The sequence below is a fragment of the Dermacentor andersoni genome, chromosome 1 (genome assembly GCF_023375885.2).
Source record: "Dermacentor andersoni chromosome 1, qqDerAnde1_hic_scaffold, whole genome shotgun sequence".
NCBI lineage: Eukaryota > Metazoa > Arthropoda > Arachnida > Ixodida > Ixodidae > Dermacentor > Dermacentor andersoni.
The window spans coordinates 43,504,840-43,529,362 of NC_092814.1; the positions used below are offsets into that span (position 1 = coordinate 43,504,840).

General features: G+C 43.1%; 1 protein-coding gene and 1 long non-coding RNA gene across 8 annotated transcripts in view; one reads left to right on the forward strand and one right to left on the reverse strand.

Moving 5' to 3' along the window:
- Positions 1-8,824, forward strand: part of LOC129380452 (uncharacterized) — a 33,337-nt gene extending 24,513 nt beyond the window's left edge. For 4 of the 6 annotated variants that reach the window (XR_008608485.2, XR_008608484.2, XR_008608487.2 and 1 more), the window contains 4 exons: positions 1,897-2,076; positions 3,993-4,052; positions 6,131-6,184; positions 8,113-8,824. This is a non-coding gene — a long non-coding RNA (uncharacterized lncRNA). The remainder of the gene's footprint in view (positions 1-1,896; positions 2,077-3,992; positions 4,053-6,130; positions 6,185-8,112) is intronic. The other 2 variants (XR_008608486.2, XR_008608483.2) reach the window with 2 other exon arrangements.
- The window catches only part of Got1 (Glutamate oxaloacetate transaminase 1), a 57,642-nt gene that overhangs the window by 20,458 nt on the left and 12,661 nt on the right, over positions 1-24,523 (reverse strand). For both annotated transcript variants that reach the window (XM_050193245.3, XM_050193246.3), the window contains exons 4-5: positions 22,052-22,164; positions 11,762-11,866 (exon numbers count right to left, since the gene is read on the reverse strand). In XM_050193245.3, coding sequence (XP_050049202.1) covers positions 11,762-11,866; positions 22,052-22,164 — 218 coding nt within the window. The remainder of the gene's footprint in view (positions 1-11,761; positions 11,867-22,051; positions 22,165-24,523) is intronic.

Here is a 24,523-nt window from a genome sequence, read left to right on the forward strand (position 1 = left end):
TGTCATGAGTGTATAGAATGAGCACGCTGCCTCCTGTGCATCACATGCTTTTCGGATTTCATCAGTGCTGTTTCTACTTCGATGGACTCTCGGTGCCACATCATGGTTGCAAAAAAATAAGTGGAAACATTTCACCAAAGCAACTATAATGCTTTTGCATTCCCACATGTAAGCAATTTTAAGTGTCTCTGCCGATGGTTTATTGTTATCACATTTCTCAAGTTCACTTCATGACCTATTTCCAGAAATGACAATGTTGTTTTTGTATGTCATGTGGTGGATCGTTGGTATATGGCATGTGTACTCTTTATTGTTGGCATGTATGTGTCCACCTTGTTCCATGTGCAGGGTACCGTGTGCTTGGTGTCCAGACTTCCAGAAATCTCGGACAATGTTTTTTTTTTTTTTTTCTGTTATATTTTATGTTATGTTATGCTGTGTTGTTATATTACGTATGTTATATATTGTGAACTACATTGGTATAGAATATGTACTTTTTATTCTTGTTTGCTGATTTATATATATCTGTGTATGCATGTTATACCATTTCTCACATGCGCCAGTACCAAGACCAGCTGGGCCCTTTCCTGGGCCCATTAATAAAATTGATTGATTGAGTTTGAAAACATATATACAATTGAAAGAAAGAAAAAGAAAGCAAGGAGCAGGCTGGCAACTGTCTCAATATTCCTGCCTACTTTTCATGAAGGAGGAAATAGAAACACACAGAAAGGGAAGGAAATAGGAAAGAAAGAACAAGATAACAGATCTCAAAGACTAAAGCAAGAGCAGGGTTCTTCAATACTTTTCATCTGGTCATGAAACTTGCCCGAAAGTTTCATATAGAGACAAAAGATCGTACCAGAGGCACTGGCATAAATAGAAGGTGAACAATCTGTCGCGCCAGATGGCCGGGCTGCACTATCATACAATTCTTTCACGAGGAAAGGTGCCTCTCCCACATTTAGTTCAGCCTGTTTGTAAAATGAACATGCAATGGGAACTTTTGGCAAAATAATTTAATGTACAATACGCTTGCGCTTAAATTATACACGGCACCATTTTATGATTGACGTCGCCCCCTCCCCATAGCAGCCTTCCTCGCACAAACTGTTTCGTTTGGCTGTCTCCATTTGCACTTTGTCTAGTTAGTTAGTTGGATAAGTCTATTATATTTGATTAGCTAGTTCAGTGTTAGTTATTAGTTGATTAGTTAGTAAGTTAATTATATTTGCTTAGTTATTGTAGTTACGTAGGTTAGTGAAAGATTGTTATTTCAGTTAGATAATTTAGTTAATCAGTTGATTAGTGTTAGTTTGATTAGTCAATTAGCTTTGTTAGCCAACTTATTTATTTATTTAGTTTAGTTGGTGTATTACTTATCTATAGTTATGTAATTATAGTTTATTGGTTGAGTTGGTTTTGTTACGTACTGTAGTTTCTTACAATACTTATTATTGAGTTTAGTTAATGTAGTTAGATGAGTAAGTTATGTTAACTAGTTTGATAATTAGTTTAGTAATTACCTATTTGTGTGGTTATTTAATCGGTTGGTTAGCTTTGTCAGTTTAGTAATTAGTTGGTTAGTAATTTAGTACTAATTAGTAATAAGTTTGGTAATCATTTGGTTAGCTTTGTTGGTTTGAAACACAGGTTTCTCTATGTGCAGTTACGTAAAAGTGTGACGTGGACTTGCTCTAGTTGGTTTCTAATGGTGGAGTAGTCCAAGTGTACAATTTGAATTATGAATTAGGCCGCTGTGATGAACGCAGTTGAACCTGGAAATGAAACAAAGCGTTCTGTTTGTTGTGAAATTGTTTGCGTTTAAGTTTCTGAACACTGCACACTAACAGGGCAGCGATTACATGTGTCGCCAATTTCCACATGCTGATACAGGCAATCGACTCTTCCACAATAGCAAGAACAGAACGCCTGTGGTGTCCATTCAGCGTCTGCTCCAGTCCACCTTCTACTTGCGCCATCACCGTGGTGCGTCCACTGCGGGCACTATATGAAGCTCTCCCATAGCATTACACTGAAGTTTCATGACCAGATGAAAAGTATTGAAGGACCATGGTAAGTGCTTAGATTTCAAGAAACAGCAAAATAACAACAAAATAATAAGGCAACAAACAACAAACAAAATAATAAGGCAGTGATCAAAAGAGAGTGATGAGCAGCAGTGCTGAACACTTGCATCACATGGGAACATTTTGATGGCCCTTGAGTAAAGAGTTTTAAAACTCCTGTAAACTCGAAGAAACTGCGTTCCTGCTACACAATAATCCAAGTGAGTCCCAGGATGTTTAATAATTTGACGCCCAACATAACCACTGGCAGCAACAGTTAATATCTCAAAAATATCTCGAAGTCAAGCTATTACTGCATTTAAGCATTTTTCAGTGTGAAGTCAGAGGTGCAAAAAACTCGGGCAACTTTGAGGCTGCTGGCTACAGTGTTTTTGTCATGACATAGAGAAACTGTTCCTTGATGAGGGAATAAATTATTCTGACTTAAACTGCCTCCCCCGCTGCATCAGCGAAGGTGATCAAGATTTAGATAAAAGTTCCATGGCACTCCCCCAAACTCGTCACTCTAGGTGCTCAAAGCTGCCCATTGTGCAGCACCTACCGGGCTGATGAGACTAAAAACCATCTATTCAAGGACCTTTAAAATGTTTATGAGGCACCAGAGTAACAACCAAATGCTTCCGGCAACAACGTACAAACCATGCCTGTTACAAAGAGGGTGTCGAACCGAACCCAAACCAATAATCGTACCCAAACTAGAATTCTCGCCGAAACTGAACTCGAACCGATATTCTTATAACGTACCCGAACCCTGACCAAAAAAAAAATTAATAATAATGGTTACTGGTTCGGCACAAAACAGTTCAAACAAATGGGGTGCAAACAGGTGCTGAATACATAAGCGATTCTTCAAAATACGTTTTAGTAGGTAAGCGTCCACGAGAATATCATTACGACTCACGAGTTTAGTTGTGTGCAAGAATGGGGATAGATAAAAGTATGTGCTGGTAACTACCTCGGCAGAGACACTTACATTAATGAACTTGGCTGCGCCAGTTGTGTTCCGTTGCTGAAATGTTCTTTCAAGGCCACTGCGTAATCGCCATTTCTGTTGGAGCTCCCACTTCGGCTGTTCGGCCTAACTGGCTACTATTACTAGCTACATCATAACATGCCCACGGTCGGACACATGGAGCGCAAATAAGATGGTGTCCTTGAGAAGACAAAAATGGGAAAACTAACTAGTAGTTCACCAGCATGGCTTCTTCTAAGAATAACATAGAATAACACTGCGGTCACTAATGGATACCATCACCTATAGCCATAGAGTGCAAAAAAGACTGTGTTCTGAGAAGAGAAAATGGCAAAACTAACTAACTCATTAGCACAGCTTCTTCTAACAATAACATAGAATACCACTGCGGTCACTAATGGATGCCATCGAATTCTCAGTGTGCGGCAACAACAGCTGCAAATGGCAAGGGAAATGCGCTCACTGCGTGCCATGGATTGGCACGTTTGGCACCTCCAAGCAGGATAAGACGCTTTTTGATATCTGAAAATCATTCCTCGAGCACAAGATGCATGATTTGGACTTTTTATCAGTGCTCAGTCAGCGGAAGACTCTGTTCGATATGCAGATAAGGCCTTAAAGGGCCCCTCACCAGGCCCCATAGCAAATTTTGGTTATATGCTGGAAGTTGTTGTGTGTCCTCTAGGGAGTGTTTTGCCTCAAAAATTTTTCGAGTCAGCTCATTAATAGCCGAGATAGAAATATTTCAGTGCCGGAAACCCATGATTTCAGCAGGCTATAGCTTGGTTGTTGGTTTGTTGTGCATAAGTTGCGAGGATAGGGATTTAGCGGGCATTTATAGAGTTATTGATATTTCTTTGTCATTTTTGGCTAACTCATTTTTGTGTTATGTTTTTCTATCACGTACGTGCTGTTTCCTGTGTTTCTAGAGTGCCTGAATTCATGACCATGGAGGAGGTCACTTATGGACAATAATTACCAGCCGTTGAGTAAGCATGTCTCGTCTTAGGCAGCCTATGAAATTGCTATTTCGATTTAAACAAACAAGTTTATTATTTGCCAATCTCATCATGTTAGGTTCCATCAAAATGATATGCGGCACTGTAGTATTGGCCTTTGCTCTTTCCATGAACATTATGGGAAACCAGCACTGCCCAGGGGGCGCTCGTGAAATATAGCCCACAGTGCTGCGAGTGAAAAGCAGCGTAACTTTTAGACTCCCAAACAAATGCGGCGGCGCAGGGAGCATGTTGTTCTTACGTTTTACGAAACTGTAACCTTGCGAGTTTGGCACGTCTTTCTTTTTCATTTCTCTCAGCGTGATTATTGTAAATGGTGAAGAGGGTACGATCACAGAGGACGAATTTACTTGTGAGAAACGCCTTAGAAGTGTCTTGACCTGCAAGGGTATACCTCCAATAGTGTTGCAGTATGGTTTCAAAAGGATTCAAAAGAGTTCTTTCATGCAAAATAACTTGAGAAGAGCGAGGATTGCATGCAGGAAATTGTTTTCTACATTAAGAAAACAATACTTCACAATGGTGGTTAAGGGTGTCGGCAAAGTGTAACTCGCGAGTAAAGAAGCAATAAATGCCGTTGGAATTTTAGTAAGCGATCACTCGTTTCATTTCTGCATATTCCAGACACTAATAGAGACAGTTTCTTCGTAAGCGGAGAGAAGTAGATTTCTCTGGAGCCACTTGCGGTGCCTACGACACCGGAATTAAAGGCACGTCCACGCTAGCGGCATGGCACAACAACTTGCCGCATGCCATTCACGGTTTGCACACCGCCGATCGAGAGCGGTCTTGCTGGCAAATGGCCAGATCTCCCTGTGGCACAGTGACGTGGCAATTCAGCGACAGAGGTGTGGTCGCGGCTACGTTCTGACGTCGCTGGTAGCCTCAGTGCTGCTGATCGCTCACTGCCCATATCGGTTCACTTCCAATCTGTAGTTGACGGCACTTCACAACGAACCGCCAGCACTCCCAAGCAACAAGGTTTCGTTACCGCTGTTGCCGCTTTAACCTCTCCTGGCAATAATTCCACACAGAAGAAAACATGCTGATATATGGGGCGCGGTCAAGCTGGTTTGCCGTGTGCCGTCAGCACCTGTACACTGAAGCTGAAGTGGACTTGTATCGGAACTCTCGTTCATACTAAACATTTGACCGTGGATATCGCTTTAAATAAAATCTAAATAAAATCAACATTAGGCGTAACTTTAATCTAGTGGACATGATTTTGCCTGGAATAAAAGCTGCATAGCCAGAAAAGGCAATGTTTGTGTTGCTGGTTGCAGCGACGTGCTGGTGCCGTGACGATGTGCTGTATCTACAGTAAACACGAAGTGTTCACCGTTTATGTTTACTGTGAGATTGTATGATTAGCACTGTCATTTGCTGCCTTTTCGTTTTGTCACTAGGCACTTTCAAAGCCACGCACTGCTGGAAACTCAGTGGGCATTTACACTGGGTGGCACTAATATAACTCTCAACGGTTCTGAAAAAATGCTGGCTGCATATATACTTGCAATAGAAACGTTCTCAGTCATTCCCATTTTCGCTTTCAATAAAGTCGCAGATATTTCGTCCAAGAAGCTGTAGAAATAATAGTTGAAATGGCATGCAATTGCACCTGACTGAATCCAAAGTCACTGTTACTCATACTTGTAGTTTTGACACTAAATAACAGCTATGTTATGGATTTTCTAGTTTTTGCAATTAACCACGCAGTAATAACACCGGCCTTCAAGCTTTCTTTCACTGCTTTTGCACATCCCCCACTGTAACGCCATTTGCCATTTTCTTCTGCTTGTATGACTAAATGATGCGGGCAATGTTCACAAGGGGCTCTGTGTATAGCTTGAAACTAAGCCCCCTGAATAAAACCAATGATAGCAACATACTTTTATCTTGCCGCCGTAGCTGCGGCGAGCAGCATGAGAGGAGGCAGGAGAGAAGGTCTGCATCTCTGAATTGGTTGAGTGCTTTCAAGTGGCACTTTTCACACCCTTTTCTCTATTTTTTTTTCTTTTTTCCGTGACTTGCCGTCGCTGCCATGATAGTTAGCCATCGAGTTCCTGCGTCGAGACATTTGCAAGGGACCGGATGTGTTTTGGGTAAGTTTCCTGGCTACCCGCATCATTGAAGAACTCTGTTTTTGTTTCGTGTTTTAGTGTTAGGGACTGCTTTTAAGTGCGCTGAAGGTGTAAAAGTGTATAAACAGAGCTTTTTCTTTGTACATGGGCTACACAACTCAGGCATGGTTAAGCTTAGGCATGGGTAGGCTTGTGCGAGGGTTGCTTTCTTGGCTCTCGTTCAGATCTTTTTCTCCCGATTTCGCTACCATCAACCAACACCTCTGTGTCAACAAGTGTATGAAGCTCTGGAGTGCGTAGGCTGTTTGCTGTCATCTATAGTGCTAAAAATGTAATGCGCAGTATTGTACTACTGAGAGTGCACACCTTTGTCAGTCCACGCCTTTCTAGGCACTGCAAATATATTTTGCATTTGCGAGGACAAGCTGCTCTTGACAAGTGTAAATCATTTTCACTATTGTGTGGTTTTATAGCTGGAAAAGTACATGTTGAGATTTTGAACGGGGGCATCGTGCATTGTCGTGCACACACATGCAGGAATGCATAAGTTTGGGCACATTGAAACTATGTTGCACCAGTAACATGAACGCATTATTCCATTCTCTGCATGACTCCGCGTGATTAAAACGTGGTGGCTGTGTGTGCTACAGTATATATGTTGTACATTTGCGCCTGTATACAATTTGATACAATCTTCGTCCACGACAGTCCTTTTGTTTTCATCCTCGCTATTGCCCCTGTGAACGGAAGGCAGTGTGCGTGACGCCACATCGCAAAAAAACGTAACCTGGGACGTGTAGCACATGTTTGGATTAATGAAAAAGTGATAATTTGAATGTGTGCTGCACGTGTCAGCTTTGTAACAGTTGTTTCTTTTTGTGATGCGAAGTCAAGCTTTCGCGTTCGCGCACCCTGCCATTTGTATATCGTATTTACTCAATTCTAACGCGCCCTCGACTGTAATGCGCACCCGTTTGCCGTGACCTAAAGAAATAAAAGTCCTTTACAGTACCGCGCACCTCACTCTTTCATACAGAAATATAACTTTCTCTCATTTGGAAAAAACAAGGATTTACTCCCAATGCACTAAAGTTGTAATAAATAAAAAAAACCAGTTTCGCTTGAAACGGGAGGCATTGCTTATGATAGCGAATTAGTAGACAGCTATATGAAATAGCAGTTTTATTGGTCATATGAACTTTTACACATTCGCTTACTAACTACATCAATGAGCATCGTGTCACGCACGCACAAGCAAACTTGAACACGTCTCACTCAATGAGCGCGGAAACTCTTTAAACGCTGGAGTGAGGAAGTGCAGTAGCAGGAGTGAGGGAATTGACCTTTGTGCGGCCTCTCGCTTCGACACAAACTAAGCGACGAGAACACAGCGTGGTGCTTTCAAGATAGGGGCTGCATGGCCGCACTGTACGTAGCAGCCGCCGATGTAGAATGCTTCTCCTGTTTGCGCCAGTCCCACACGCAAGTTTCGGGAACTCTGAATGCCTGTGATGCGGCCGGATTTCCGTCCGTCTCTGCTCTGCACAAGTCATCGCATACCTTTGAATTACGGCATCGTGATGAACTTGGCATGTCTTTGCAGTCAGCACTGCCATGTTGATAGACCAAACGCAGAAAACGGGAAGACGGACGATGGACTGACTAACCTATGCACATTTACTACAAAGCATGGAGGAAGCTATGGCAGCTAGGCTCGAAGCGCGTATGAGGCGGCCATTTTGAAATGCCAATGGTGATATGGTAACGCAGATTTAGGGTCATACTCGATTCTAACGTGCACGCAATTTTTGGACCCGTTTTATCAGAAAAAGTGGGAGTTAGATTCGAGTAAATACGGTATATATTCAATTGTGTCTTCCAATTAAATGCCTTTTGAGAGTCTGCACTGTTATTAAGCTAGTGCACCGATTTCTTTTCTTTTTTCGCAGGTTTCAAGAAGTCGAGCAATATGATGCAAATGTTCTCGAAGTGGGGTTCATCAGTTTCGAGATCAACAGCTGCTTAAACATCCCATGGCAGCAATAAACGGCACATTCGCAAGAGAGAGACCCAAATAATGCATTTTACAATCGCATTGCAGCGCAAAAGGCCAACATTTGTAAGATGCTCATTGATGGAAACCATTTCTATGCGTATCTTTCATCCTTGCATACGCTTTGTTTACAAATGAAGTACAGATTAACTGCAATGTTTCCGCTTGGGAGCCAGCGGCACCAGTATGTCATAAAGGCGTACAACCAGTTTCACTGCACGCAGAGATGACAATGCCATGATGAAATGGCGAGAATAGTTGGGATACTCCGCGTTGATCATGCACATTTCTACATGACGCTCGCATTATTCAGGTGAATATGTCGTGCCTTGTGTTCGATCATTGTGGTACTAGGATAATCAAATTATGAAGCTGCACAAGCTCAACACATGGCAGTCGATTGGGTGCACGCAAGTACACACGTATGCACTTCGAGCAGCACGAACACATCCGAGTTGTTGAATCAGCAGCTACATAGTGCTGCACACATGCAAACGCACCATCTTTCGCGTGTACCGTTAAAACCTTGACTTCGTCACAGCTCTGTCATGACGGGCAAGTGTCTTTAGAAAGACAAATAAAAAATCTGATCAATGTAATAGCAATAACTTGTGAAGTGGCTTGATCTGTGCAAGCCGCAACAGTGTTGTTGCCTGCAGGTACACTGGTCATGAACGACATAACACTCAAATAAAGCTCTGGCAGGTATATGAACATTGTGTACATTACGTATACATAATTGGCGAGACCAAGAGCTCTGATTTTTGTGCTAGAACTCGACACTAAAAGAATTTGTCCACCAAACTTGTCTCAAAAGACTTCCAACTGGAAGCAGGCAGCTAACCCAAAGTGGCAAAAGAAGTGCGCAATTACTCTGCTGAAAAAGCACAAAAATCATCTGCTTCTGCCAGTTTCATAGCATTCCATCATCACTCCTAGCACAGCACACAATAAACAAGCCTTAAATACAGAAAACATCCATGCACAAACACTCAACAACAATTTTTAATGCGGCGAGGAGACCAGGAGAAGGAGAGGCCAGGCAGGGAGGAATGTTGCTACTTTAAGCCTCCTTGAAAAAACTAAATCTAAACTCTAGTGCTGGTTCCCATACACACTTTTACATGCATATGGACGCTCTGTTCCTTTTCTTTTTAAAGTTACTTTCAATCTGAGCGTGCACCAGGTGTGATCATACTGTATTACGGTGTACATACACTGAATAATGTAAACAAGCCTTTTGTTGCCGAACAGGCCCCTCAAAATTTTCCATTTCACTTTTTTTAGAAATTGGATATACTCAATGTTCTATTCTATATTAGACAGTCGTTTTTCTCAAATACTCGTAATCACAATTCAATTAGAAAATATTGCTTTCGACCCGCCCCCTATAAATTTCTACTGTATGGATGATAATACTTCGAAAGAAAGGCGAGAAAGAGGGAGGACGCATCAGGGCACCGCACCGGGTGCCATCCCCCATGCGAGGACACTGCCTAAGATGACAGTCTTTATGTTTATGGCTGCTGTAACTGCACAATATTAAACTTCATTGATATTTATGTAAGAAACATTGATATCTGTCTCTCATACGGCAGAAAGCTAATTTCTTCCACCTCCTGACAAAGACTGCGCATGTGCCATGTGAAGAAGCCAATAGCATTCTATAGCATTTTGCCATAGGGCCGGATAAAGTTTGCTGTGCTGAACCGGTTTGCACAAACTGGTTCAGTGTTTCAAACCGATTTGCACAAACAGTTATAAATTTTCATTTATTCAAACCAGAACTGAACCAGAATGAAATCGGAGAATGGAACCCAAACCCGAACCAAACTAGTATTTTTTCAGTTTGACACCCTGGTTACAACAAACTTTAGGATTAAGAGGAAGCTTTAGCTCATGCCCAACTCCGACGCGGCCTATTCATATACATGTAAAACGCAAAAATGTTTGTCTGAGATAAGCCCTTGACCGATTTTAATAAAATTTGTTGCATTTGAGAGAGAAAGTTAAATTTTAGTGACTGTAGGAAGCGGAATTTCAATGTAAGGCCTGAATTTTGTTAAAGGGATCTTCAAATATTCAAAAGTTTGAAAATATAGAAGCATGAAGTTTACAAATTAATAGCTCTGCATCAAGAACAGATATTGCAGTTCTGTAAACAGCATCCACTAGATCATTGAAAGCAGACAAATTTTACCATTTATATTTATACCATTTTATATCTTACGTTAATTTGTTACGTTGTGTACAAGGGTTCTGCAAAAGCTGTATTTCTATATTACGAAATTTTGTTTTATTTATGTGTCACATATCAATTTTGTCCGCTTTACATTACTATTAGATGCAATTCACATAATTGTGATATAATTTTTCATTGCTAAGTAACACAGTTTTAAACTTGATAGTTTCGTTTTCTGAAAATTTGCAATTTTTGACTATTTTTAATAAAAATTGATGACCTAAATCAAAAATTCAAAACGAACAGTCACTATATTTTAAGTTTTTCTTGCAACAAATCTCATCAAATTTGGTGCAGTGGTTGCCGAGAAAAACGAATTCTCCTTTTACATGCATTGAGATAGGGGCGCCTGAGCTAAAGCTTCCTCTTAAGAGACCACATTTCTCGCTTTGTTTGGTCGAACTATACTAGAAATAAAAACCAATGGTTCTGCCTACAACGAAATATAAGCCATACAGCTGCCAAAGTTTAAAGCAAGGTGCAGACCGCCAAGGGCCTCATACACAATGCTGTGCTGTTTCGAATGCAGACTGACGATGACATGCCACTCACACTGTAGCCATCAAGCACGGAAATGACACAGTCCACGACAAATCTTCCGACGATAGTAACAGGCCCACTTGCAGTGACACATAGACAACTTTTTTCATTCAGTCCTGTCTGCCTGATGTAAGAGCACCCACAGCAAATAGGAATTTTATTTGTGGCTTTACAATAGTATTGAGTAAGTCACTGATTATGCTTTTTACAAATGCTTCCCACAATATAGGAATGGGCGGTGAAATAGACTTCATGCCTTGCAATATGCCTGCAAGCTACAAATAATAATGGTAAAGCTTTTTGCTCTCATCAAACTTGAAAAAAAAAGGGGAAAAAAAGGGGGGGGGGGGGTTACGTGCCAAAACAACCTTCTGATTGGGAGGCACGCTGTAATAGGGGACTCTGGAAATTTGGACCACCTGGGGTTCTTTAACATGCACTTAAATCTAAGTAGACGGGTGTTTTCACATTTCGCCCTCATCGCAATACGGCCGCCATGGCTGGGATTCGATCCCGCGACCTCGTGCTTAGCAGCCCAACACCATAGCCACTAACCAACCACGGCAGGTCTCATCAAACTTTAGGACATTGTACTGACATTTGCAAGTTACCACAAAAGTGATGTGAACACCATGGTATGCTCCACTGTCTTACAGCAACAGTTATACTTCAACAGTAACTGTTACTTATATATACTGAAAGTGTGTTACACTTGGCTGCACCAGGTCATACAATGCAGGAGTTAGTAAAGGAAGAGCCAAACCTTCATGATATCAGCAATCTTCATCCACTGATCCTGGGTGGGATCGATGCCAGTTGGGTTGTGCGCACAGGCATGCAGCACAACAACAGAGTCTTCTGGTGCATTCTGCACATACCAATAAGAAAAAGAAAGGGCACCAAATTTTACAAACAGATGTAAAAAAACAAAAAAGAAGGCCACTCTCAAGCAACAGAAGTAATGTGCCTCTGTGCTGCTATAGACCCTCCAACATTTCGATATCTACACACGTAAATTTCACTGAATACATGGCTGGTGATCAAGAGAAAAAATTCTGCTGTTTTTGCATGCTAAAACCACAACATGACTATGAACGAGAAGCAAGGGGGTTAACCGAGGGGCCCAATTTTTATTAGTCATATCATAACAAGCCAACAAACACCGACACCAAGGACAACATAGGGAAAATTACTTGTGCTTAATAAATTAAATAAAGGAACGATAAATTAATGGAAATAAAAGTGGATGAAAAAACAACCTGCCGCAGGGGGGGAACGATCCCACAACCTTCGCATTTCGCGGGCAATGCTCTACCAATTGAGCTACCGCGGCGCCGTTTCCCCATCCACCCGAAGGTTGTGGGATCGTTCCCCTCCTGCGGCAAGTTGTTTTTTCATCCACTTTCATTTCCATTAATTTATCGTTTCTTTATTTCATTTATTAAGCACAAGCAATTTCCCCTGTGTTGTCCTTGGTGTCAGTGTTTGTTAACATGATTATGAGGTACACCATAGTGGGGGACTCCGGATTAATTTTAACAGCCCGGGGTTCTTTCACATGCACCCAATGCACAGTACAAGGGTGTTAGTATTGAATTTTGCCCCCATTGAAACGTAGCTGCAGCGGCCAGGATTTGATCCCACGCCCTCAGGCACAGCAGCACGAGATCAAGCCACTACACTACGACGGCAGGTAGTGACAAACAGCAACTATGATGACAATCATGTGTCAGTGCTCATCTTGATGTGCAGACAAATGTGGCTCTCGCTACGCCATGCCTGCCTCTTCAGTCCTCTCTGCTGGTATCGGAAATTTAGAGCAAAGGACATTTATGCACTGTAGCTGCACCATTCTAGCTGAATCAACTTCAGTATCTTCAACTCATCTCACTTATTCAGACATTCTATCATAAACCCATGCTTAAATGACTGATAACAGTACAGCATGCATAAAAACAAGACTTGTTGAATACATGCATGCCAAATGGTCTGGAAAGAAATTTCAGCAGCATTTACTTACGACTACAACTATGAACAGAACTGTAACACAAAAACAACATTATTAAATGTTTTAAGATTATTTTAGCAGGACATCATAGCAAAACTAGAGTGAAAAAAAAAACTGCATCATTTCAAGTAGGCACAAAATCTGCCACAGTTCGTCAGAATGCTCAAAGGAATGCTCGAATTCAAGTTTTCTTAAATGTAACAAATTTAGCACATATTAAAGAAATTGTAACTATTTGTGCAACACATACTACAGTGAATCGAAAACAAAACCTCCATTAAATACTTCTACACAACAAAAGCACATTATGTTGAATGTGCATAATATCAGAATAGATATAATAAGAAGCTTACAAATATCAATAAAAATTGTTTGATTGGTGCTTTTTCAGCTACATGCCAAATGTGGAACAGACATAGAGGCAAGTCACTTATGTGCCAGCTAATTTATGGCTTACTAATTGAAAAATATCGCTGAAAACATTGCAAGATGAAAGACTAAGTTCACAGCACCAATTTCAGCATCATTAAATTCAGATTCACCACAGATTCACTTACACTGTTAATTAAACAAAACCATTCACTTAAGAAGATTGCGGCTAGCTTCCCCTAGTCAAATACATTGGATACAGCATTCAATAAGAGCATTAAAAAGAAATGCTCTCATCAGACAAGTGCTCGACCGATTCAAATGAAATATGATGCATTGATAGTGAAAGCATATTTTAAGTTTTTATAGCAAGCAAAATTTTTAGTTAGGGCCTCAAAAATTCTGAATGAAAATTGTCCAAAATTGTTAAATAAAACAAATTCTAGCATATGTACTGTAAACTAAGGAGCAGTGGGGCTGTGGCTATGAGAGAGAGAACGACGACGAGAGAGACAAACCTTGTTTCGGTGCTCGATCTGCTGTACTACCTCTCGCTGCTCTATCGTCCTGTCACGAACGCCTACTCCCAAAGTGCTTTATGACATTTGGTGGAAGGTGCTGGACCTTTTGCAAACCTGGAACTCCGAAGTTGGACGATCCCTGTCACATCTCCCATGCCTGAGGAAACTAGTCCTACCGATCCACCCCAGGCACCGCCTCCGGTAGTCTGTCCTGGGTGTGCCATGCCAATGGGATCCTACCATATTCAATGGCACTGACAATCATGACGTTGAGGACTGGCTGTCATCGTACAACCGAGTGAGTGCCCACAACAAATGGACTGAAGCAGACAAGCTTGGTTGCGTACCATTCTACCTTTCCGGGGCCGCCCATCTTTGGTTCCGCAACCGTGAGGCTGACTTTTTCACCTGGATAGCATTCCGAACGACACTTCAAGAAGTCTTCAGTCACCCTACTGTGTGCAAACTTCGGGCTGAACAACAGCTTTGCTGTCGTGCCCAACAAAAGGGCGAAACTTTTTCGAGCTACATTGAAGATCAAGTTGACCATTTGCCGGCGTATCAACCCAGATATGTCCGAAGATGGCAACATCAAAAACATCTTGAAAGGAATAGAAGATGACACCTTCCAAATGCTCTGGGCAAAGAATCCTCAGACGGTCAACGACCTCATAACGCTTTGCCAGAGCTATGAGGAGCTGCGCAAACAACGGCTTTCTACGCGCCGAGCTCTTGCTCCGGACATCGCGCTTTCAGCTCTGAGTGGTGGTGTCAGTGCTACTCCTTGCAGTTCAGCAATTTTTAACAAAATGAAGCAATTTGTACGAGAAGAAGTGGCACGCCAACTCTCTCTTCTGCCAGTCAGTCCAGTCTTCGAGTCGCTTTTGTCTCCCGATCTCCGTCAGGTGATACAAGAGCAAGTCGCTAACGCAGTACCACTTGCTCATCAACCGCCTCCTACGCTTGTTCCACTTACGTACGCTGCCGTTCACGCAAATCCAAGGCCTCCGTCTGCAGGTATTCAATCCAGACTTACCAGCGCCTTTCTCTCACCTCCGCAAGCAGCTTCAACATATGTGCCTACCCCCCTCAAGCAGCTACTGGCCGCCACAGCAGCCTGGGCGCCCACCTCGCCAATATTTCCACCACTCTCCGCCCGCTGTTCTCAATCCATGGCGCACCCATGACAACCGGCCTATCTGTTATTCGTGCGGCCTACCTGGGCATGTAGCACGGCTTTGCCGCCAGCGCAGATGGTATCCTTCGGTTTCTCCGAGGGCACAAGACAATGGTTTCAACTCTCTGACCCATTCCACTTATGCCACTCAGCCCTTCGAAGCCTCGCCTCCTGCTTCCCGAACCTTCAATACCCGTCGGTGTCCGTCTCCCCGTCGCCGTTCTCTGTCGCCACTTATCCGTCACCCTGAAGCTATTCGAGAGGAAAACTAAGGACCGTAGTTCCGGAGGCAAGAACTGCGACCTCAACGAACTCCTCAAGACCTCAATTATTTCCTGTGAACGTCCTTGAAGTTTATGCAGAAGACATTGCCGTTCAGGCGCTTGTAGACACGGGAGCAGCAATATCAGTGATTTCGGACCAGCTTCGTCTTAACCTTAGACAAGTCGCGACGCCATATTCTGCCATTTCATTACATACAGCAAGCGCTGCGCCAATTGAACCCTTAGGGAAGTGTATCGTGTGTGTTGTCATAAGCGGCACTTTATACCATGTTGAGTTCGTTGTTCTGCCTCTCTGCTCCCATGCCATGATTTTAGGATGGGACTTTCTGTCCTCTCATCATGCCGTTATAGATTGTGCCCGTGCTGAACTCGCGCTGTTGCCATTCGGCCACACCGTTTTTGAAGATAATGATGACGATTCCGATCGTGTGTTCGTCACCTCCGACACCGAGATTCCTCCATACTCTGCCGCACTTGTACCCATTTCCTGCGTTGGGTTTTCCGACTCCACAGTTCTTTTCATGCCGTCTAAGCTTGTTGCTCGCCGTCATCCCTTCTTGCTTCCTTTTGCCCTTCTTACAATTCGTCAAGGTTCCAGTGCACTTTATGTATCGAACCTGTTTCCTTCCCCTGCTAGCCTGCTCCATGATGAGTGTCTTGGTTACGCTGACGAAATCGAACCAAGCTTCCTTTACGATGTGCCTGACGACCCGGCTTCTCCTCCGGTTGACGCTCTGGCCCTTCAAGTTTCTCCTCCCATGCCGTCGTGTGACCCAGCATTTTCCCGGTGTATTGATCCCAACCTCACTCCAAGTCAGCACGCCCAGATCGTCCATCTTCTAGACCGCTTTCGCACGTCATACGGCCTACAACAATCTCACTTAGGCCATACTTCCACTGTTGCCCATCACATCGACACCAGCAACCATGCGCCTTTACACCACAGGCCGTATTGTGTATCTGCCACGGAGCGTAGCGTCATCGCTGAGCAAGTTGGAGACATGCTACAACGCAGCGTCACACAACCTTTGCACAGTCCCTGGGCTTCTCCTGTAGTGCTGGTCAAAAAGAAAGATGGCACAATTCGCTTTTGCGTGGACTACAGGCGACTCAATAAGATCACCCGCAAGGACGTTCATCCACTACCCAGTATTGACGACGCGCTAGACTGCCTCCAAGGCGCCGAATTCTTCTCATCTTTAGACTTACGATCCGGGTACTGGCAAGTGCAAGTGGCCGAGTCAGACAGTCCAAAAACGGCCTTCATCACACCTGACGGTTTATTTGAATTCACCGTGACGCCATTTGGCCTGTGTAAAGCACCTGCCACATTTGAAAGAATGATGGACAACATCTTGTGCGGCCTCAAATGGCAGATATGCCTGCGTTATCTGGACGACATCGTCCTCTTTTCACCGGACTTTCCTTCCCACTTACTTCGACTTGAACGCATCCTCAAGTGCATCGTCGATGAAGAAGTGTCGCTTGAAGAAGTGTCTTGAAGAAGACTTGAAGTGTCGCTTCGCTGCCCGGCAGCTGGTCATCCTCGGCCATGTCGTGTCGAAAGAAGGTGTACTCCCTGATCCGGCGAAACTACAAGCTGTTGCCCAGTTTCCGCGACTAACGACCTTGAAAGAACTGCGCAGCTTCATTGGGTTAGCGTCATACTTCCACCGTTTCATCCGCAATTTTGCCACCATAATAGCACCTTTAACGCAGCTTCTTCGTGGTGGCCACAACCTTTCAACCTGGTCACCGGATTGCGATGCTGCATTCACAAAGCTGTGTCATCTCTTGACGTCACCACCAATCCTGTGCCATTTCGACCCAAGCGCTCTAACTGAAATACACACGGATGCCAGTGGCGTCGGCCTTGGTGCCGTTCTAGCTCAGAGAAAGGCTGGCTTCGATGAGTACGTCGTCGCCTTTGCCAGCCGTGCACTCACTAAACCCGAATCCAACTATTCGGTAACAGAAAAAGAATGCCTGGCTAGAATTTGGGCCATAACCGAATTCCATCCGTATATCTATGGACACCCATTTGACGTGATAACTGATCACCACTTGCTGTGCTGGCTGTCGTCCTTAAAAGAACCATCCGGTTGTCTTGCTCAATGGGCCCTTCGACTGCAGGAGTACGACATCCGAGTGCTGTACCGTTCTGGCCGAAAACACTCGGATGCGAATGCCTTGTCTCGTTCGCCACTAACAGACGAGGTTAGCTCCCCGAAGGCCTCATTGTCCGAGTCTTCCCTTGCTGCCACGGACATTCTTCTGGAGCAAAAGAAAGACCCATGGATCGTGTCCATGCTGAGTTTCTTTTCCACCCCATCGACACCCACTACCAATTGCGCATTACGTCGCCAAGCACCTCACTTTTCCATTTGCAACGGGCTTTTGTACCGTTGCAACTACCTCCCGGATGGCCGCAAATGGTTGCTTGTCATCCCTCGGCATCTGCGTTTGGATATTTGTGCAGTGTTCCACGATGACCCCCCAGTGCATGCATGCAGGTGTACTAAAGACATACGCACGTCTACGCCTTCGTTACTACTGGCGGGGTATGTATCGATTCATCCATGATTATATCCGCTCCTGCCTTGTTTGCCAATGCCGCAAAGATCCCCCTCGTCGTTCAACTGCCCCATTGCAGTCGTTGCCTTGCCCAGCATGTGCTTTTGATCGAGTAGGCATCCACATTTATGGACCTTTGGCAACCACATCAGAGGGCAATCGCTGGGTAATCGTGGCCATCGATAATCTTACGCGCTATGCGGAAACTTCCCCTTTGTCCAGCGCTTCTGCACGTGACGTTGCCTGGTTTCTCTTGCACCACATCATCCTTCGCCACAGAGCTCCCAGGGAATTACTTAGTGACAGAGGCCGCGTCTTCCTCTCCGACATCATCGAGGCTCTCCTCAAAGAATGCCGCATCATTCATGGCGCCACTATTGCATATCTGCAGACAAATGGCATGACCGAGCGCTTTAATCGCACTCTTGGTGACATGCTGGCCATGTAGTTGCATCCGACCAAAGCAAATTGGACCATGTTCTACCGTTTCTGACCTACACTTATAATACCGTCACGCAGACTACCACAGGATTTTCGCCCTTCTTTCTCCTGTACGGACGTGAAGCTTTTTCCACAATGGATACTATCCTTCCGTACCGCCCTGACACCACGGAAACCACTACCTTATCTGAAGCTGTTGCACACGCACAAGAATGTCGCAAGCTATTCCGTATATTTACGGCAGAAGACCAGCAACGCCAGAAGCACCATCGAGAAACTTCCCATGCCCTTGTATCTTATGCTTCTGGCTTGCTAGTGTGGCTTTGGGTTCCAGCCCCTACATTGGACTGTCACCGAAACTCGCATCGAAGTACCAGGGCCCATACTGCGTGATCAACCAAACGTCTCCCGTCAACTATATCGTGGAACCCCTTGAGCTACCTTTGGATCAACGCCGTCGAGGACGTGAAATTGTGCATGTCCAGCGTCTAAAGCCATACTATGACCCGCCTGTGTTGTCCTACCCGTAGGTCGCCGGGACGGCTTCCTTTCCGCGAGGAAGATAACTGTACTGTAAACTAAGGAGCAGTGGGGCTGTGGCTATGAGAGAGAGAACGACGACGAGAGAGACAAATCTTGTTTCGGTGCTCGATCGGCTGTACTACCTCTCGCTGCTCTATTGTCCTGTCGCGAACGCCTACTCCCAAAGTGCTTCACGTAATGTTTACAACTGCAAGCTCTACACCAAAAACATATCACAATTTGGCAAGTAGTATACATTAGACTCTGAAGCAGATAAATATGATATACTATTAGCTCAGAGCTTACATGAAAATGTTGCATTGTTTACAGAGGTTTTGCCAAAGTTATACTCACAAATTTGTATAAAGTTAAAACTCAGTCTAACGAAACCCGACCTAATGAAGGAATTTCCATTCCCCGGCAAGTACCCATAAGGTTCAATGTTGTCATCAACCTGAATTAACGAAAATAGCCTGCACTAAACCCGATTTAACAAAGCTTTTCCAGAAATATATGAGTAAAAAAAGCTGTGATTTCTTTCTAATTTTGATGCAGACGGGTTTTTCTTTTAACACTATCGCATTAAAACATCTAGGCACCCTAGTCACGGCCCTAGCTTTATTTTGACGAGGCTGCATGCCGTGCCCGTGCACGGAACAACGGACTAAGCAGTCACTAGCGTTCTTACGTACCAGATGGCACTAGGGGCCGTGGTAGTAGTTGGGCCATACTCGCGGACTTTTTACACGGGCAAGCGTGGGCTAGCGGCAAATACAATGCCGTGCTACCTTTTGGGTGTTGCTACGTTACAGTTTTAGATTTCAAAGCACCGAAAAATCCCTTACTCAATTTTCCAAACTTCCCGATTTAACGAAATAATTCGAGCGTGGTCATCGCTTTGTTAAATCGAGTTTCAACTGTACTAGGAGTATTTTCTTTCAATGTAAACAGAACTTTTAAAAACTGCCTGTGACATATAGCAAAAATAGCACAAATTTATTCACTGAGCTGGATTACTCGAAGAGGCAGACATTACTTGCATTGGAAATCAAAATGCATATTTGACTAAGAAGATTTCACTAATCAACTTTTTACTAAGTACTTCACTGCACATATCACAATATATGAATTGAAGCCAGTGATTTTGCAAGGCACATCCACTTGGGATGAATTTTGAAACTTGCACTAGTTCTGAGATAAGCACTATCAAACTTGCGGTAAAAATGCACTATTGTTTTACCTATTTTTTTTTATTTATGCATTGAAGCTCAAAGATTACTGGAACACACATTGGCATTGCTTCATTGACAAAATGCTAAAAGCACTGGAGGCCAGTTTCGACGATACCTCTTGTCAAAGTTTTATTTTCCAAAACTCCCAAATGCACCAAATATTGCGAAATCTGACCAAAAGTTAGAGTGCAGTCTTCATTTCATAGGGTGCATGGCATTACTCATAAAATATTTTCAATGGTAGTGTTTAACAAAGTGTCAAAATGCTGCCAATTAAATTGATCGATTCCCTCAGGCCCAGTAAGAAAAGTGTCAATGCACACACTTACACGCATATTCGACAAAATAGGCGGAGGGCAAGGGGGAGGAAAGAAATAAAATACAAGGTGCAAAAGTGCCCATAGTCAAAACTGCTGAACATTCTTAAGTTTCTGTTCAAGAAAGGCATGGAAAGAAAGGCAAGAAAGGAAGAATTGTTAAACAAGGCATTCTTCAATGGTGATTATCAGGGCCGTAACCAGGTGCAGGGCTAGGGGGTTCCAACACCCCCCACATTATCGTTGTGGTGACATACTACTTAGCACAACATACATATATGTCATTATATGTGTATGTCAAAATATACATGTTTATACCATTCTATGACAGCAATGTGCTCGATTCACACACAAAAATAAGTGAATATTTCAAAATGGCTGCTGCTGTCCCTACATAACCCCTCTCGAAAATAATTTCTGGGTACATCCATGGTGATCATTTCACTAATTACCTTAAAGGGCATGGATAAGTAGTGTGTTTACTGTATCCAAAGCACCAATCAGTATTAAAAAAATGACAAATTCTTTTATTGCCATGTAAAGGGACACTAAAGCCAAATACTAAGTCAACGTGGACTGCTTAAATACCATTCCAGAAACCTTGCAACGCTTGTTTCATGCCAAGAAAGGACTTAGTTTAGAAGAAAATTGCATCTGAAGGGTCCGAATACCTTTTTCGAAATTCAAATCTCCCGCCACCCAGCCAGGGCAGTGGTGACGTTGCATATGCCATCACTACCCTTTGCTGCCATCGGTGAGTAAAACGGCACCCGACAGATGGCAGCACCGAGCCAAGATTGATTCGCCGCTGCAGCTGCTTTTTGGTCAAGTAGTGTAGACCGTTCGGGCATGCCGCGACATAACATTGAAGTTGAATTCTCTGCTACTTGCAGTTCGTGTGAGTTTTGCGAGCCAACAAAACCAGCTTAGCACTACGCGATAACGAAACTGCTGAAACGCGTGGGCGGCGCAGACTTGAGCGAAACCGAAGCCTTTCGACCACCCAGATCATTGTCAAGGGTAATTTCAATTAGTTTTTTTAAATGAAATAGAACTGGGCAAGTAGCATTTTGTTTCATCTTATAATACAATATAATGATGTTTTTTGCAACAAGTGGTTGAGTACTAATGACAGAATTTAACTGAGGAGTGCTTTCGTATCAGGCAAGTACTTGAATGTCGCAGGGAAGTCTCTAATAATGTCCTGAGTTTACCTCAGTTGCTCTATTATTAAGGCTCTGTTCGCAATAATATTGACACCTTAGAGATTCTCGAGCACTAATCTACCACTTTAGCTTGACTTAATATTTGCCTTTAGTGTCCCTTTAAGAAGCAAATATTGTCTGAAAGCCATCGAAAAACCTACTGCCTGCAAAAGAACAATTCTCCCAGTAAACATCACAGAAGGCAGCTAAAATTAGTAGGAAATCCTTTAATTTTGGCATCGCAGAATCACACCCTCCCTGCTTCAATGCTAGCTACTTCCAAATAATTTTTATGACATAAAATCATGTTACTGCTGCAGATACGTGATCTTAGTTTTCATTGAAGCCAAGCACATAAAACACTTGTTTTTAAACAATAAAGAAACGAACATGGTAACTGTACCTGCAGATCTTCAATCATGGCATTAAAATCAAGGCAACGATTTTTGGCATCCCAATAGTGGTAATACTTGATGTTTTGAAAGCCAGCATGCTTGAATACTAGAGCATGATTAGCTGAAGAAAAAAAAACATAATTTTTACTGCATTGCAAAAGCATACGCCTGACTACGCACAGCAGCAATCACGCATCAAACACTGCTCCAGTGTTTAAATAACATTTGAGTCATCATATGGTCAGGCAGCACAACAACTCAATGTGCAGTATCACTAAGGGCTACATCTCATGGCTGCTACATAAAAATAAAAACTGAATGGCACAAAAATACTACAGAAAACAGAAATACTAAAGGAAACTGAAGACACTGTTTAGACCCTATAAAGAAAACCCATTTATGGCGAAGTGGTGGTTACAACAAAAATTTTTTATTTCCATTCTTTACCACATTTTCAATGCAATCTGTGTTGTTTTAATGAGAAAAATTAACTAAATTGAGCAAGTATCATGACTAACATTCAAGGTAAAATTTATAATAGCTTTCGAAATTTCCGTGAATGTTTACTGTAAAAAAAATGTTCACAACATAGCTGTTTGAAGGCCCTGTATGCACTTGCCTGCCATGCCCAGCTCCTTCCAAAAAAACTGACTCGCCATCCCGGCCCTTCAAAAGTGGGTGTCCAGTGAAGCTGTTGAAAACCGCCACTACAACTGCTGAGGCGAGGTATGCAATGCTTTATTGCTTTAGAGCAATGGTAGTGATGGGAGTAATGGTCATTTTGACAGCAAGTTGCCACCCATAGCAGTGCTGCAACAGTGAAATCAGTCACTAGGCTGGTTCTTTTATATACGAAAGGCTAGGGATGTCACCCCCCATGCTGCAAGCTGCCGTCACTGTGGCAGCTTGCGCAACAGTAATCTTTACCGGCAAACGTATACAGGGAGTGCTACATGCTTTGCATTGTTATCAAGCGAGACTTATCATTTATGGGGTTCGGATGCTTGATTGGTGCTTGTTCTTTATTGAAACGTATGCTGTTCTGTATGTTGTATGCCTCATTCCAAAGAATGTATGCATAGTTTACTTCACTTTGCTCAGTGCTTGAAGCCTCTGCCTTAAAGGGGTATGAGCCACTGCTCCTGCCCTGCACTGCCGTCAGGATCGGCCCACATTTTCGATAATGGACACGAAAAATGCCAACCACTGAGAGGCTAACAGCTTTGCTGTAAATGTTGCTTGACTGCATCACCCAAGAGATGAATAGAAATCAGAGGGCACCTAATAAGCACTTCTTATGAGTGGTGAATGCGAAAGCATTAATGTTCAATTGAACACCGCTGAGCGGTCAGAGTTTTGCGCTGCAAGTAATGTTTTCGAGTTTTGCTGCGGGGTATGTTATCAAGTTTTGTGATTAAATTGATGCTGGTTATTTATTTATTTTTTTTCTACAGTTTCTACTAGTGCCTTGAGCGGCCATCCGTGCAGCAATTATGCGTACATTTGCGGGCTTCTTTCACGCTCGGAAAAACACTTGTGCAGCACGTATTGAGCAACAGAAAGCTGTATCGGCGGTTTTTCATGTCGCTCTACAATTTTTTCAAGGACACTTTTCATCTAATTATAATATTTGAGAAGTTGGTTAATTAATTCACACTAATGATCTAATTAGGTGGAATGAAAGAAATAGTTTGGGTATCTCCAAGCGACGGCAAACAACATTGCCTTTGTTCTGTCCAGCTACGTGGCATTTGCACATTTTTAAACTCTAGCTAAAGTTAGCCGAGACACCCTGTATGTAAAGCTGCTGCTACATATGCATTTTTACTGACATTAAACATCATGATAGTGACAGCTGCAGTAAGTTTGGCAACCGTAATATCATCAAACATATTATTTAGCAGGCAAAAGTTCAAAAAATGTCCCTAAAAACATTAATAGACACACTTCATGTATAATTATTTATTTCAAAAATGCGTCTTTCCTATGCAGCCATAGCTGCTACCATAATAACTTTGGCTGTATTCCCAGGCAATCACTTTTGAAGGTACTCAATAATACAGTTCGCCCTCGTTTTAACGAAGTCGGTAAAATCGGCAATTTGCTTCGTTATATCGACATTTCGTTGTATTGATCATATTCAACCTTCTATGCAAATAAAAGTAGAGTCGCCAATCGATTTTTCTTACAAAGAAGGGGGCCGCAGAATTTTCTGAATTATCGGACAAACGAAAAAAGCAAATTTGAAGGAGAAAACAATTCATTTTGACGAATGCGGGGGTCGGCGACGGTTTCATGCCACGTCGACGATATCTTCATATTGGCGGTACGAATTAAGCGAAGTCAGCCACTCATTCGCGTGCACTCCGCCCCTGCGGCTGACAGCGTCGCCCGCACTGAGACGACGCTATCATAAAAAGTGCCAGCAGCGGGTAGCGAATGCTTTGTCTGCCTCTCGCTCCAACGGGTCGCCGAAACTG